Raw genomic sequence first — 16,034 nt, 5'->3', positions numbered from 1 at the left:
GCTGGAAGGAAGCAGTAGGTTCGAAGAGTGGTTTTAGAAGTCAAAGGGGCCGGGCTTGGCCATGGAGGCTTCTGGAAGGGGAATGCAAAGTTACAGATGATGCCGCTGTGTCGCCCCAGCTTCCGGCTGCAGCCGCACGCACTCAGCCGTCACCCTGGGGGACTGGAGTGACCCGCTGGATCCTGATGCTGAGACCCAGATGGTGTATCGGCAGCTGCTTCTGGGGCGGGACCGGCTCAGGTGGGTCCCATCCCGCAACCCACTTTGCTGTGTCCTCCCCATGATCACCGGTTCATTCTTCCCATGTGCCTCTGATGAGCTTCTGGGTGGGGCCAGGCTCTAGGGGAGGACTGTTTTCATGTTCAGGTGGGCTCTAATACGGAACTAGATCTTGGGACCTTTTGTCTCTTTTTTCCACTTTGGCCATGCCACATGGCATGTAGGGTCTTAGTTCCCTGACCAGGGATTGAACCCTTGCCCCCAACATTGGAAGCTGAGTCTTAACCACTGGGCTGCTAGGGAAGTTCCATGGATCTTGAGATCCTTTGATATCCAGGACTCCCAAGACACAGGCATCAAGTGTGGATGTGTGTCCCCAGCCCCTCTTGGCTGATCTCAGGATCACTGTAACTCAGTGGTGGAGATTTGTTCCAGCTTACAGTGTGAGTCCTGAAGCTGGCCTGTCTGGTTTCAAGTTCTGGACTGGCTGTGTGACCTTGGGCGAGTTGCTTACCTTCTCTGTACCTCAGTTTTCTCAAGTCTGGAAAATTAGGGTACCAACAGTCCTTACCTCATGGGGTTGTCCTGAGGACCGAATGAGCTCATACAGATAAAGCACTTTGTAAGTGCCTGGACACACAGTTAGCTTTCTGTATAATAAAAACATAAAATATAATACCCTTTCTAATAATAAAGGGTAACAATTATTATTATGCTGTGCAACCTTAGGCAAGTTACTTTACGTCTCTCTCTCAGCGATCATCTGTGTCACGGAGCCACTAGTCAGTATCCACCTGTGTTTTGTGCTAATTAAACGAGTTTATACATGGAACAGGCTTGGAATAGCATCAGACACTCTATGTTTGCTGTGGTGATGATGATGGTGATGATGATGGTTTAATGGGAAGCTGTAATGTCTCCTTCAACCAGCAGAATCTCTGGGTTCAAGAGCAGGATTGGGACTCAGGGACCAGCCTGGTTTTCTCCCTCTTAACTTTCAGGATGAAATTCCTGGAGGATTCCAACATGCATACATCTCTGGAGGCGGACCCAGAGCAGGGCTCCAGGGCCATGGAAGGTAAGGGGGTAAGGAAATCCCTTTTCTTTCTCTTCTTTGGTACCTCCCACAACTTGCCAAGGACCTCCCACCCCAGTCTCTGTGCCCCCTTCCCCCCACCCCACCCCACTCTCCTGTTTGCAATCCACCAGCAGGTCAGGGAGCTGCACGTGCAGCTCTGGCACATCTTAGGATTCTCGGGGCACCAGGCACATCCAAGAGCCTGAGGAAGCCACTGGATCTGAACTAGAGCAGCCTGCCGTGGGCTGGCTGAAACCCTATGGCCTCCTCTTGTCTCTCCCAGGGGCCTGTACTGATGCCCTGGCTCGGCAGAGGGAGGCAGCTGCCCACCTGCTGGAGGTGCTCGCAGACCTGGACCAAGCCCATGAGGAGTTCCAGCAGCAGGAGCAGGGGAAAGTGGTTTGGGGCCCCCTGAGGCCCTGAGGGGATGCCAGAATCAGCCTGGGAGGAGGAGGAAGGAGCCAGTGGGCCCTTCTCAGTATCCCCTGGCCCAGAATCTCCTCGTGGCTGTTCTGTACCTCACTGATGATGTGGCTTGCAGGTTCCTAGAGATATCCTAATCCCATGTGTCCTAAGCCCAGAACCCAGGCATGGAACTCTTTTGGCTGGGAACCAGCCTTGCACTGAATGAATCTCACCCTCTGGGTTGAGGCAGACTGGAATGGATGGAATAAGGACTCTGACTTACTTGGCTCAGCTTGAGGTCTCTGCTTCACTGGACTGGCCTCTACCCACACTGACAAGGGGCAGCCTGGCCCTGAGCTGCTAGATACAGCTGTACCCGAATCCCTGGTGCCCATGTGGCCTTGCTGCCCCAAACAGGCACTAAAATGGGCTCAACCCTTCCTATTTTCATGTCTGCCAATCCCTGTAACCTCATTGATCCTCCTGAACCCTGTCCTTAGCCAAGAATCCTAACCACAAGCTTCTACAATCAGGAGCCCTCAGGAATAACTGAGGCCGGGAGCCCAGTATGCCTGACTCAGACCCTTGAAGCCTGAGAAACCTCAGGCCAGGCTCTTTCCTTCTCTTTGAGCCCCAGTTTACCCTGTATAAAATGAGTGAGTGAGTTGATATGTGTGATTTTCAAAATGGGTTCCATGGTGATAGTATAGGAAACAGGGAGGGATTTCTCAGACTGTGGTCCACAGCCCATCCTCAGGGTATCTACTGGAAATGCAGCTTCCTGGATCAACTGAATCAGAATCTGAGGGAGCATGAGGGCAGGCATCGGGGCGTTCAGCATGTTCCACAGGTGATGTGGATTGCACGTGAGATTTGAGGATCACGGGGTTGGGCGATTTTATATTGAGGTGAGCTTTTGTTTGAGAATGAATCACAGAAGGTAAAATGTTGGGGAATACCCAACTGGCAGGATTGGAAGGGTGTCCAAATATTCATTTCCCGTTTTGTGTAACTAGAGGGTAGGACAGAAATGTTAAGGACCAGGAAAGATGCGGTGCTATCCCAAAGGTGCCCAGCAGGGGTCGCCTGGAGCTGCAGCATCCACTACAGCCCCCAGCCTCCTGGGATGTGAGAGGTTGATAGGAGACTTGCTGCAGGTCCGGGACAGGTCCTTGTCTTCCCTAGACAGAACCTGGTCCTCCTCCCCGAGGGCAGAGACTGGGGTTCTGAGGTTCCCGCAAGCCATTACGGCGTCTCCCAGCCCCCCCATTGTTTCCTGAAGGCTCCCAGCCTGAGCTCATTCCTAGTCATTGAACCCAGGAGCTGCGTGCATTGCCTTGCACCTGTGCTGGAGAACAGAACTTCAACTTGTACACTCTTGGGGACTAGGAATGGGAGGGTCTGCCTCCGCCACCATCACACCCCCGGCCCACCCCAGGACAGGAGAAGCGTGGGGACCCTCCATCTCCAGCTGCCCGAGCCTGACAGGGACAGTGGGCCTGGGTCACCAGGGCGGGCAAGCTCCCCCATGCGATGGACTGAAGTCCCCCAGAAACAGAGCCACCCACGCCCCTTCTTGACAGGAAAAGACCCAGTTGAGGAGGAGAAAGGCCATTTATTTCTCCACCCACAGTGGGACTGGTAGATTTTCAAAAGAGCAATCGCTGGCGTCCCTTTAAATCTTGGCTGACTTCCACCATGGCAGCCAATCAACAGAGGCGGAGCTGGTGAGTTGCCTGAGCAACAGGCCCCTGGTTGGCCGAGGCTATCAGCCACCCCACTGCCCACTCCCGAGGAAAGGGAAATGGACTCTTTGCTGTCTGGACTGCTTTTTAAACCTGCTGGCCTACGCCAGGCCTCCTCGTCTCGCTCCTGAAGCCAGAAGCTCCAGCCTTTGGATCTTGATGTTGAGAGTGATTTGGTGGAGAGAATGGGGTGGGGAGGAAAGGAAAACAGTGCCTTTATCAGGGACAGACATAAGGCTTGGGGATGGGAGGGGAGGAGGTCAGGGTCCCAGAAGGATGAAGAGACATAAGCACAAAATAAGATTCTTCTAGTCTGTCTCCCTGGCCTGCCCTTTTGCAAAACTGCTGAATAATCTGGGGGCTTCCACCCCGTGGGCCATTAGTGGGTGGCAGAGATGGGGGGAGACTGAGCTTCCCAAGTGCCCCCTTTTCTCCTGGAGCCCCATCGGGCCCCCAGGTGCTAGCCCTGAGCCCTTGCTCGCAGACAAGCCTGTGCAGATGCGATAGAGACACAGATGGGAATCCACCTGGGGTATCACAGGGGTCTTTCTGTCTCTTCCCCCTCAGTCTGGGGGTAAGTAGAGGCACGTGGGTGTGCGTGCATGTGTTCAACAGGACACGTGTGTTTGTGTGAGGGGGTGGGGCTCTGTCTTTTTAGTAGGGAGGTTGCTATGTTTTCCGGTACACCCTTGCAACCCTCTCAAAGAGCTAGGGTCGAAGCCGGCTGGCCTGCCATCCTCCCATAATCCCAACTGCTACCAGCCAAATCCCCGGAACGCTCCTGGCTCCTCCTGCAGGCTCCTCCCCAGCCCTGAACCTGGGCCGCCAGGACACACCCGGCGGGCGGAGGGAGGCATGTGCCGGACCAGGGGCAAAGCAGGAGGGAAGGTGGGCAGCCTCGGGCCTCAGGCCTTGGCCACAGCCTCAGACACACCCTGGGCTGTGAGCTCCGCCAGCACGTTGTCTAGGTAGCTAGCGTCCGGGTAGCCATGGCCCGTCAGGTTGGATCCAAACTCGGTCTTGTGGTGGATCTCATTCCACACCACGGTGTCCGACTCGCCTGTGGTGTTGGACGTCCCTATGGTGAAGATGAGTCTCCGTTCCCAGGCGGTGATGAGCAACCTCAGCACCTGGAGGGCGGGGCAATGGCGGGGCAAATGGGGGCGGAGCGAGCAAGGGTCACAGGCTCCCAGCAGGCCCAGGGCTTGAGTCCCTCCCCGTCCACCCTGAGGTTACCCTGCAAGATTCTCCGTGGCCACCCAGCGTGCTCACTTCCTTCCCTAGACTGACTCCCACTCTGAGCTCCCCCAGTAAAACCACTTTCCATGTTACCAGCCTATTTCTTTGGGGTGAAGAGTCTCAAACTGATGACTCTCAGCTGTGTTTGGTTTGAACCTCACGCTGTATTAAATAGCAGCTTCGTTCCTTCGTTGGCAGTATTCAAAAACCTGAAGGTTTCACGTGAAAATCAGAATTTCTGGCTTCTTTTGAAAAACAAAAAGTAAAAGCCGACACTCTTCTGGTGCGGCAGTGGAGTCTAGACTGCTTGGGTCAAATCCAGGCTCCTGTGTGACCTCGCTGTGTGACCTTGGACAAATGACTTGCCCTCGCTGAGCCTTGTTTATCTCTAAAATGGTGTTAAGACCTTGACCTCAGCGGGCTAGTAAATGAAATGAGGTTTTGAGGCCACTGGCAGGGCTAGACACATGCACACTAGATGGCTATGCTCAGTGCTGGGGCCCTGGCCTGCTCCTGCACCCCCTTGTCCTCGCGGCACCCACCTTCCGGCCCTTCTCGTTGTTGGGCAGATAGCAGTGGCGTGGGAAGCCTCTTGCAGTGAACTTCTTGCCCGGGTTGGGGTGCTCAGGGCCCTGTGGGGAGGGGCAGCAGGGGGCTTGAACCTCAGACGGCAGTGGGGAACCGCTGGCGAGTTCAAAGTCAGGGGCCTGAGGGCTCACCTGGATGCCGGTGGGGATGTCGTAGACGATGCGGATGGTCTGGGTGTCAGCGAAACCGGGCAGCGAGTGAGGGATGAGGTGAAACTCCATCTTCCCGGGAGGCTGAGTGCCCGTCTTCTCCCCATAGATGGCCTTGCAGGTGGGGCACTGCAGGCTGCCATCCTGGGGCGGGGGAGGGGGCGTGGCTGTGAGGTTCCCAGGCGTCTGGGCCCCTCCCCAGCCCTCCTGCCCGTCCCCTCCCCCCTGGCCAGCCCACCTTGTTGCCATTGGAGTACATGGCCACGAGGCACAGCAGGTGGTACATGTGGCCACAGCGGCCCAGGCGGCCCACGAGCTCAGGTCGCACACCCTTGTGCCGAAGCACGCCCTCGTAGCCAGAGGCCGTGACCAGCCGCTCCATGCAGATGGTGCAGTCCTGGGGTCAGGGGGAGCACAGAGGTGAAACTGAGGACTGGGGCGGGCAGGACACCCCCAGGTCAGCACTGCCCCTCAGCAGGGGCCAGACCCTCACCCCACCCCCAAGGGCAGCAGGCCGCCCCCTCTCTGGCCTCCATCTGTCAAAGGGAGGGGACACCCCCAGGTACTGAATTCAGGTGCATGGCAGAGGAAGAGATGGCTCCCGCACACCCCCTCCAGATAGATTCAATGCTTAACTATCGAAAACAAAGCTTAAATACGTTTGTTGGAAAAATATGGGTAAAAATAAGATGCAAAAACTGTTGATTATCAAAAGGTTGATAAATGTGATTCTGTTAAACGTAGCATTGGTGTTTATCAAAAGATGCTGTAAAGACAATGAGAAGGCAAACTCACAAACTGGAAGAAGAAGCTGTAACACATAGAACCTCACAAGGAGTGGGGTGCTGGGGTCTCCATCTCTGGAGGGGAGGCTGCCTGCCCTCCGCCCCCCTCCTTGCTCAGGGGCTCACCTCCTCAGGTGGATTCTTCACCTTCTGCATGTACCTTCGAACCACATCTTCAGGGTTTTTACCTGCAAGGACAGCATTGGGCTAGGCCTGACTGTACCCCGAGTCTAGCCCTGAGGGCATGGCTCAGGACAGGGTCAGTCAGAGGGATAATGTCAGAAGCTGTAACAGCTGGTGGGAGTCACATGTCAAGGGTTGCTTGAGGTTTTATGTAATCGGAGTTGGTGGTGGATGGGACCAGAAGAGCTCAGATGGGTTAGCAGGGTTAGTTCAGGGGTCAGGGTCTAGCTTAGGAGGCCTACTCTTCTTCAGGTGCTTCTTCTTGGTCTTGCGGCACACCCCGGGCACGCCAGGCACGGGCTTGACGTCGCTCTTGCTCACCGGCGGTGGATGCAGGATGGGCTTGGGGGCCCGGGTCAGGCAGACGGGCAGCCCCGCGGCGCAGAGCAGGATCCCAGTCATCCCTGCGGGACGCCAGGCAGCGATAGTCAGGGGGCGGGGTGCTCATCCAGGCCCTGTCCGCCCTGCTCTCCCATCGTCGAGAGGACCCTTAGGGTCTCTCCCCAGACTCCGCCCACCTGGTACACCCAGGAATCCTCGGATGGGTGGATGGGGTGTGTCCCATGGACGGTGCCCACTCAGCCCTACCTAAAGTTGAAGCCAAGTTGAGAGCCTTCTGCGGGCCCCGCCCACCCCAGAGTTATAGCCCAATGGTAGGGGATGTGCCCTCTGGGCCACGCCCACCAAGGGGCGGAGTCAGTGGGCAGACTGGTGGGGCTGCCACCTTGTGGGCCCCGCCCTTCTTTTCCGTCCTTGACTGGACCTTACCTGCCAGGGCCGGGTGGACTGGCCCTGTACCATTCAAGTTCTTCACTGGGAGCGCAGGGACCCTGAGAGGAGAAGAGAAGAGATTGTAGCCTCCCCAGACCAGATCAGGGGACCCTGCTTTGCCTTCTGTCTCTGGCTCATGGGCATGCTCTGATTCCTTTCTGCCTGTCCCACTCATCTAGAATGACCACTAGAGAATTCCATTCCTACTCTGACAACCTTCTGTCAATATTACGGGGTAGGGTGTGGCCAGGACCTCTGCCCCCCGTGATAATGGAATGAGCCCCTAGACTTAGTACTGACCCTCTCCCACTCCACAGCTGACCTCTTCCCAGGTGAGAGAAGTTGGCTCCCAACTGTTCCTTTTCATTGACTATTGTGTCTGAAACCCAACTATTCATGACTTAGCCAAACTTCTCTCAGAGTTTGCTGATACCCATAAAAGTTCTGGGAAAGAAGGATTTAGGGATCACCAAGGATCCACTTCACTGTCTCCCACTAGGACATTCACAACATATGTGAACGTATTAAAGGCTCTGAAAAGTCCTGCATAAGGAAACAGGTTAGCTGTGGCTAATCCAGGTTTTCCAGAGACATTGAATGAAGAATGAACTTCCCCCTCTGGAGTATTTAATGATGTCAGTTCTGGTGACTAAGGCATTATCCCCTGTTCAAATGAAAAGGTCTCAGAAAAATGTAGCTTGCCTCCCATCTTTGCTCTTCCTTCTGAAGAGATCTAGCTTTTGGAATCATTCAGAGCTGCTTTCATATTTTAGCTCAACCATTAAGCAGCTGGATGGAGAAGGAAATGGTAACCCTCTCCAGTACTCTTGCCTAGAAAATCCCATGGACAGAGAAGCCTGGTAGGCTACAATCCATGGGGTCACAAAGAGTTGGACACGACTGAGCAACTTCACTTCAACACATGGCACATCACCACATCTCTTATAAATGTGTTTCCTCATCAGTTAAATGGGCATAATATGGCACCTCCCTTTCAAAAAGATCCCTTGGAGAAAGGAATGGCTACCCAATGCCTTGGGAATTCCATGGGCAGAAGAGCCTGATGGGCTACAGTCTATGGGGTCACAAAGAGTCGGACACAACTAAGCAACTAACACCTTCACTTTTTTTTTTCATGGCACTTCCCTTACATATGCCCTGGAGAGTCAGTGAAATTCTACATGTAAAAGGCTGAGCACATTTCCTAGTACCTACTACAGACTCATAGTTTCAACCATCATCACTACCATCATTGGGCTTCCCAGGTGGTGCTAGTGGTAAAGAACTGGCCTGCCAACACAGCAGACACAAGAGAAATGGGTTCGATCTCTGGGTTGGGAAGATCCCCTGGAGGGGGCATGGCAACCCACTCGAGTATTCTTGCCTGAACTGCAAAGAGGTCAAACCAGTCAATCCTCAAGGAAATCAATCCTGAATATTCATTGGAAGGACTGATGCTGAAGCTCCAATACTTTGCTACCTGATGTGAAGAGTTGAATCATGAGAAAAGACCTTGATGCTAGGAAAGATTGAAGGCAGGAGGATAAGGGGACAGCAGAGGACGAGATGGTCGGATGGCATCACCAACTCCATGGACGTGAGCTTGAGCAAGCTCTGGGAGATGGTGAAGGTCAGGGAAGCCTGGCATGCTGCAGTCCATGGGGTCACAAAGAGTCAGACACGACTGAGCGACTGAACACCAAGCACCATCATATCACCATCACTGTGTAATCCTGGTTAATCTCACCTCTCTTGCACCTCAGCCCACTAAGTATAACTTCTCTCCATCTTGGAGAGGAAATGCTCCTCTGTCTCCTGTGCTCCTCAGTCTCCTTGTCTGTAAAATGGGGATGATACCTGTCAGGAGGGTTGAAGGAGGAGGCCAGCTGTGATCTGTACAATGTGCCCACCTGGGTCCAGACCTCAGGGTTTAGCTTTGTGGGTGAACTGGTATCTTGCTGTGGATGGGCATGAAATCGGATGGGGAAGTTTTGCTAAGGAGGAGTGTCATGAAAGCCAGGGACCAGGGACTTCCCTGGTGGTCCAGTGGTTAAGATTCCATACTCTCAACTCAGGAGTCCTGGGTTTGATCCCTGGTCATGGAAGTAGAAGGAAGATTTCGCATGTGGCAACAAAGATTTCCCATGCCACAAGTAAGACCTGACACAGCCAGAAAAAAAAAAAAAGAAAAAAGCCAGGGGCAGCATGAAGGCCTGGGGTTGCTGCAGGAGGCAGTGCAGAAAGGGGCGGGGGCAGGGACAGCTGGGGAAGGCGCTGCAGCCCCCTTGGCAAGCCTGCTCAGGTCTGACCCGGTCAGTGCTGTTTGGACACCTGCCCCGCAGGCGCAGTCGGCACCAGCGAGCTGGGGGGAAGGTGTCTTTAAGCCAATGGTACACTTGGCAGGTTTGCGTGCCACTCCAGTGGGTCCAGAAACACACACACACACATACCCCTCGGAACGTGGGCTATATATGCATGCACATGTATAGGGAACATGCCAAGTGCAATAGAACACAGATTCATGCACACATGAAAAACACTGCACAGACCAGCACACACCCCTGCAAACATGCCCCCGGCTCCATGTACACACACGCTCCAGGGATCACATGGCAGTTGCACGCACACACAAATGTGCCCACAACCCAGGAGGCCCCCTTCCTGTGTAGAGATACAGACACAGATACACGTATACTTGGGGAATGTGCCACACACTCTTGCACGCAAACACACAAACACACACACAAACCAGGGAATACACACCATGCATACATACACACAGACACACCTCAGGGAACACACTCCACGAACACACACAGGTCTAGACATAGACACACACTTCTACACAGAGAACACCACAGAAACATGGACACACACACTCCAGGGAACACAGCGCCCAGAGAGATACCCACGTGCAGACACCACAAAGACATTCAATTGGACAGGAGAAGCCGGGTGGGACAGACTGGTCCACACACTCTGACCTACACTCCCCCACACTGACATGCAGACACTTGGCTGGAGGCTCCCACTTTACACACACAGTAACACACACATGCACGGCACACAGCCCTCTTTTTGTGCCTGCCCAGCGTCACAAGCTTATACCCAGTCAGCCAGGATACCCCTCCCAGACCCCTCCCCTGAGGAGGGTGGCAGCATCTGGAGCAGACACTGGGGTCCCCAAACACTCTGGTGACCTGGAATCACTGAACACAGCTCCCGAGGGAGGTGTAACAGAGGAGAGGTACCGTGGGGCCCCCAGGCTTGGGTAGCTGAGGTGTGACAGGGGAAAGATGCTGTGCCTCAGTCTCCCCATGTGTAATGGGAATAGAGTCTTGCAAAGGTTCAATGGGATAAAACATGCAAAGCTCATAGTCTGTTGCAGGGGTGAGAGTGGGCATGTCTTGAGTTTCTCCTCCTTGCAGGCTTCCAGGACCCAAGGGATGGGGGATCCATCTCCCCCTTCCTGGCATCTGTCATAATCCTCCAGGACATTCCTGTAGGGAGACCATCGCCCTAATCTCATCCCCCCTACATCCTCTTTTTTTGTTGTTCTTGGCCACACTGCACAGCATGTGGAATCTTAGTTCCTTGACCAGGGATTGAACCCACACCACCTGCACAGTGGGAGCACAGAGTCTTGTCCACTGGACCAACAGGGAAGTCCCCCAATCCTCTTATAAGATAGCATGCAGGCACCTCTGGCTTCTCCTCTTTCCGCCATCCTTTGAAACACTTCCATTGTATCATTGCTGTTAATATTATTGGCATGCAGATCTTAGTTCCCTGACCAGGGATTGAACCTATGTCCCTTGAAGTAGAAGTGTGGAGTCCTAAGCACTGGACAGCCAGGGAATTCCTTAAAACACTTCCAGTATAGACACACTGTTAAGGTCCTCTCTATAGCCAGGGCTTCCCCATCCCCTTCTTCCTTCCTTCCTATCTCATGAGAAAACAATCCTTCCTTCTCCCCAGGGCTATCTGTAAAATGGGTGGAAAGAAAAATATTTAGCATGAGGACCACCACTTCTTGTCTCCTACCTGTGGCAGACATCACTAATCCATCACAGCACTCTCTCGAGACAAGTAGAATCATCAGCACAGATTTCTAGGGAGCCTCTACCAACCAGCAAGGACAGTTGGCTACCTCAGGTCTATATGAAGCACAAAGTCTGGTCTGGCTCATGACACTGGTCATGCTGAGCCTTTGGCCAGGGAGTTAGGGAGGAGACTGAGGGGACCCCAGAAAGGAAGTATTTTAGATCTTAGCAGTCCTCCAATCTCTGGCACCCTTTAAAAGCCACAGAGCTCTGGGTTACAAAAATGTCTTGCTCCTGGGAGGAGGGTTGTGAGTAAGGTGTGATGGTGGGGCTGTTTTGTATTTACCCATCGGCAAGCTGGGGGACAGTCCCCAGGTGGCCCCCAGCCTCTCTCAATCTGCAGGCCCCCTGCGAGAACCCAGGGTAGCAAGGTTCCCACGATGCCGGAGCGTGGGAACCACCCAGGCCCCCTTTTGATGTGGGATGCACTGTTTCCTCCCAGTCAGTCAGTGAGAACATCCTCCTGCCCTGGACAGGAGACCGCTGCCCGCAGGCCTCCGGGAAGGAGGGGCGGGCTTTCGCCCTCGGCTCCGCCCTCCCCCCCTCCCCCGCCTCAACGCCCCCACATGGCAAAGGGTCAGAGGAACCCTGCAGGCCTGAAACCTGTTCTGACCAGAAGCTGTCCCAGGGCAGGGCTGGGTCCGATGCCTTGCTCATCCCTGCGCCAGATCCCGCTCCTCTATCCTCAGTCCTTCCTGGCTCTTACCTTGCTGAGAGTAAAGTCCAGCCTCCTTACTGCATGGGCTTTCCGGGTGGTGCTAGTGGTAAAGAACACGCCCGCCAATGCAGGAAAAATAAGAGATGTATTTTTGATCCCTGGGTCAGGAAGATACCCTGGAGGAAGGCACGGCAACCCATTCCAGTACTCTTGCCTGGAGAATCCCCATGGACAGAGGAACCTGGCAGGCTATGATCCATAGGGTGCCATAGAGTGGGACATGACTGAGCGACTTAGCATGCACACATTACCGTATGCAACACAGCCAGTACCGATCCCTTGAACTCTATTTTTCCTGCGCTCCCCCCTGATCCACTCCACCCCAGCTTCCTGGTTTCCCTGGGATTCTGCAAACAGGCCAGGCACATCCTCACCCCAGGGCCTTTGCACTAGCTGACTGCTCTTCCAGAATGCCCAGTTATCCTCATGTTCTGCTCCCTCACTCAACACAGGTTTCTGCTCAAATGTCACCCTACCAGAGACCTTCCTTGCCACTTTAGAGAGGCCTCTGCCTTTGCTCTTACCTTACTTAGTTTTATAACATGATATATAACTGATATAATATTAATATTATAATATATTATACATAATTAATATTATATATATAATATCACAATCTGATATAAAAGTCTATAAAAGACTTTATAAAAGTCTCCCATATAACCAGACCTTCCTTGGCACTGTAACCTCATCTCTTACCCTCTCCATCTCTCTACTCCACACGCTTCTGCTGTTGCTCTAAAATGCAGAGCCCTGTGACTTCCCTGGAGGTCCAGTGGTTAGGACTCTGCACTTTCACTGCAGAGGGCTTGGGTTTGATCCCTGGTCGAGGAACTAAGGTCCCAAATGATGCACAGAGAAGCATACACACACACACACACACACACACACACACATATAATAGACGAGACATTGTTATATATATATAATAGATGAGATGTTATTCTCTCTATGTATAAAATAACAGTGTCTCATTGATTAAAATAATAATAATGAACTGCTGAGCCCTTTTGAGGCGCGCGCACTTGCTGCGCCCTCCGCCTGAAGGCTTTTCTCACAGAGGCTGCTGTGGTGCTGCCTCAGCAGGAAGACTTTCCTCACCACCCACTGTCACCGCTAGTACATGGCATGCAGTAGATTTTCAAGAAAGACTTGTTGCATGAAAGAAGGAAGGAAGACTGGATTTTTGGGGGATGTTCCGAGGCGATGCTCGGGCATAATCTCCCCGTGAATTTTTTCTTTTTGCACACATTGGAAATGAGCCTTGAAGCAGATGCCCAGAGAAGCCTCTCTGTAGTCTCTGGTCCCCTCGGAGACTCTCTGCCAATGTCCATTCGAAAATGAGCACACTGGAATTCCCTGGTGGTCCAGTGGTTAAGACTCTGCCTTTCTAAGGCGGGGAGTGTGGATTTGACCCCTGGTCAGGGAACTAAGACCCCACAAGCTGTGCAGTGTGGCCAAACAATTTTTTTAAAAAATGCTGTGAAGTGAGCACGCTTTGTGGGCATCCGTGGGAACAGCCCGAGTAAGCTTTCTCTAAGAAATTTCCAGAAATGCTTCGCATCCTTCTTAAGGCAGAGATTCCATGGCCAGGCTTTGAGGAACCCTGACCTTTCCTGGAAATGGTCTCAGGGAACACGCCTCACACAGATGGCCTGGGGTGGGGAGGGGCAATAATTTCAAGAGCTCGCTATGTCCCAGACTTGGCTGTATACCCTCCCTCCGTCACCTGATCGTCCCATTCTATAGAGGGGGAAACTGAGGCACAGAGAGGTGAAGTCACTGGCCAGTAAGTGGGAGAGCTCAAATGTGAGCCCAGAATGTCAGATTCTAGTCTGTGCTCTTCTCCACACACACAAAACCAAGTTCTCTTACCCTGGTTCAGAGACTAAGACAGGAGGCTGTATTTGAGAAAAAAAATCTCCCCAGAGTGAGTCTGGAAAAGGGCATTTGGCTCCTCTCTCCTTCTTTTGTCAAAAGACAAGCAAAGAGAGATGCCTTGTACCTGCTCTGGCTGGGAGAGCAGCGTTCAAAGGCAGGATGAGATACCACGGGGAGGGTTTCCTAGATGCTGTTCCTCACACCATTCCCTGCCCTTTCCTGTCTGGCTGTCTTTGCCACACTGTACCCACTGCCTGTCCATACTGTCTATTCTAAAGTCACCTTTTCTCTTTGAAGACAGGTTTCAAGGTCACCAACTTCAGGAGGCTTTTCTGATTTACCCCCAGTGAATACATAACCACTCTTTTTTTTTTGCCACGCCATGTTGCACGATGGATCTTATTTTCCCAACCAGAGATTGAACCTTGTGCCTCCTGCTTTGGAAGCCCAGAGTCTTAACCACTGGACCACCAGGGAAGCCCTGACCACTTTTAATTCCCAGGGGACTGCGTTTGTCTTTTCTTTGAGGATACAGACGTTTCCTGTCTTCCTTTCTAGCTGTGGAATTCCACCCCATCTCTTCTACCAGACTACAAGCTTCTGGAAACTTGTCTAACCTGGCTCTGTGACCCCGGGATTGAGGATGAAACTGGGCATAAATGGGTTCTCAGTAAGTATTGAATAGAGGAGTTGAGCCAACTATGGAATAGATCTATTTCTTCTGAGGTATCTTCAGAGGGAGGCCTGGTGTCCTTAGAAACAGTAGCTCTCATACCAAATGTGCTCCCAGAGACAAGGTTGGAGCAGGGATGGCAAACACATGACTTGTGTATTAATACTAGGACTGCACCCATGGCAGACATCACCAATCCATCCCAGCACTCCTTTCGACTAAGCTAAAGGACTCCAGAAAGTCATTCCCGTTCAAGCAGAGACGGCACAGGAACTGAAATCTGTTTGTCATTTATCCTGCAGATGATGGAACTGAGGCACAGAGAGGGGAAGTGACTTCATGAAGGTCACTCAACTAGTTAGCAGTCCTGGAGTTTCTGAGTCAGAGGCCAGGGCTGAGCCCACCAGGCTGATATGTGGGGCCATCTGGAGGTGGGCCAGCCTTCTGGGCCCTCTGTGCCTAGAGGTGGGGCAAAGCCTTTGACCTGGACCCTGGAGCTGGCTCAGGCCTGGGAGGGCGCATCGGGGGCTGCACGAGTGGGTATATTTGCCTGCTCTGGGTGCTCCTTTCCATCCCAGGCAACAAGGGGGTTCAAGACCCCAGGGACACAGGAAACCACGCTGACACTCCCTATAGTTTCCATCCACCTACCTAGGCTGGCCTTCCTGTCCTCTCCCTCCCCTCCATGTCTCCGGCAGGCTCCAGACACGTCACAGTCTCTGATGGTGGTTTCAGGTCCCCCGATGGGCCTCAGGCCCTCCCTGGACACATGGTGCTTACCCCGTGACCCCTTGGAGAGCCCCTGGAGGTTCAGGCCTCAGCTATTTGGGTCCAGGTGGGTGGAGACAGAGCAGAAGTGGGAACGCCACATCGTGGGGAGAAGTGAGTTAAATAACACTTGGCACCTACCTCCCTGGACCTGCTCCTGTGACCTGCCCCCCCCTTCTTCAGTGCCCACTCCTTATGTACCTGAACTCTTGTCCCCCACAGTCCAGGGTCAACCAAGTCCCCACCCCCACCCCCCCACAGAGCCAGAGGGCTGAGAACATCACAGCAAGCTGCAGGGAGGTGCCCCATGGGGCCAGCCAAAGCCACAGACCATCAACGGCTGCCGTGGCCTGGCTCGCTTCCCCTTTGCTCGCGCGAGCACCCCTTGGGCTGCTTGAACAAGCCGCTGACCTTCTACGGGCCTCAGTTTCCCCCTCTGTCAAATGGGTCCCCTCGTCCCTGACCCTGTCCACTCCTAAGGATTTCAACAGTACCAAAGTCCCCTGGAGCGATATTTTGAGGGGTGGTAGTCAGTTAGGGCCCAGGTTTATCTGGAGGCCTGGGGCTCTAGGTCACCTCCCCCACCCTCCTGGTCTCTAGCCCGCTTTGCTTGCTTGCTCTGGTGGTTGGGGGGTGGTGCGGGGAGCCCAGGCAGGGGAAGGGAGGGGAGGGGAGGGCTGGCGGTTCCCACGGCCCGGGGCAGCCACTGGGGCAGCCGGGTGCTGACAG

General features: G+C 53.6%; 2 protein-coding genes across 4 annotated transcripts in view; one reads left to right on the top strand and one right to left on the bottom strand.

Moving 5' to 3' along the window:
• RASAL1 (RAS protein activator like 1) overlaps positions 1-2,371 on the top strand; it is a 31,743-nt gene extending 29,372 nt beyond the window's left edge. For 2 of the 3 annotated variants that reach the window (XM_070475330.1, XM_020887847.2), the window contains exons 19-21: positions 120-240; positions 1,221-1,297; positions 1,581-2,371. In XM_070475330.1, the coding sequence (XP_070331431.1) occupies positions 120-240; positions 1,221-1,297; positions 1,581-1,720 (338 nt within the window). In that variant the 3' untranslated portion in view covers positions 1,721-2,371. Of the gene's footprint in view, positions 1-119; positions 241-1,220; positions 1,306-1,580 lie in introns of all 3 variants that reach the window. The other variant, XM_070475331.1, reaches the window with a different exon arrangement.
• A 926-nt stretch (positions 2,372-3,297) lies between these two features.
• DTX1 (deltex E3 ubiquitin ligase 1) overlaps positions 3,298-16,034 on the bottom strand; it is a 38,854-nt gene continuing 26,117 nt past the window's right edge. Inside the window, exons 4-10 of the mRNA XM_070475332.1 lie at positions 7,160-7,221; positions 6,634-6,795; positions 6,335-6,396; positions 5,662-5,820; positions 5,406-5,567; positions 5,229-5,318; positions 3,298-4,577 (exon numbers count right to left, since the gene is read on the bottom strand). Of these exons, the coding sequence (XP_070331433.1) occupies positions 4,353-4,577; positions 5,229-5,318; positions 5,406-5,567; positions 5,662-5,820; positions 6,335-6,396; positions 6,634-6,795; positions 7,160-7,221 (922 nt within the window). The 3' untranslated portion in view covers positions 3,298-4,352. The remainder of the gene's footprint in view (positions 4,578-5,228; positions 5,319-5,405; positions 5,568-5,661; positions 5,821-6,334; positions 6,397-6,633; positions 6,796-7,159; positions 7,222-16,034) is intronic.

Source organism: Odocoileus virginianus, chromosome 12, assembly GCF_023699985.2.
Source record: "Odocoileus virginianus isolate 20LAN1187 ecotype Illinois chromosome 12, Ovbor_1.2, whole genome shotgun sequence".
Taxonomy (NCBI): Eukaryota; Metazoa; Chordata; class Mammalia; order Artiodactyla; family Cervidae; genus Odocoileus; species Odocoileus virginianus.
Note: the sequence above shows the minus strand (reverse complement) of the source record. Positions and strands in the feature narration are given on the sequence as shown.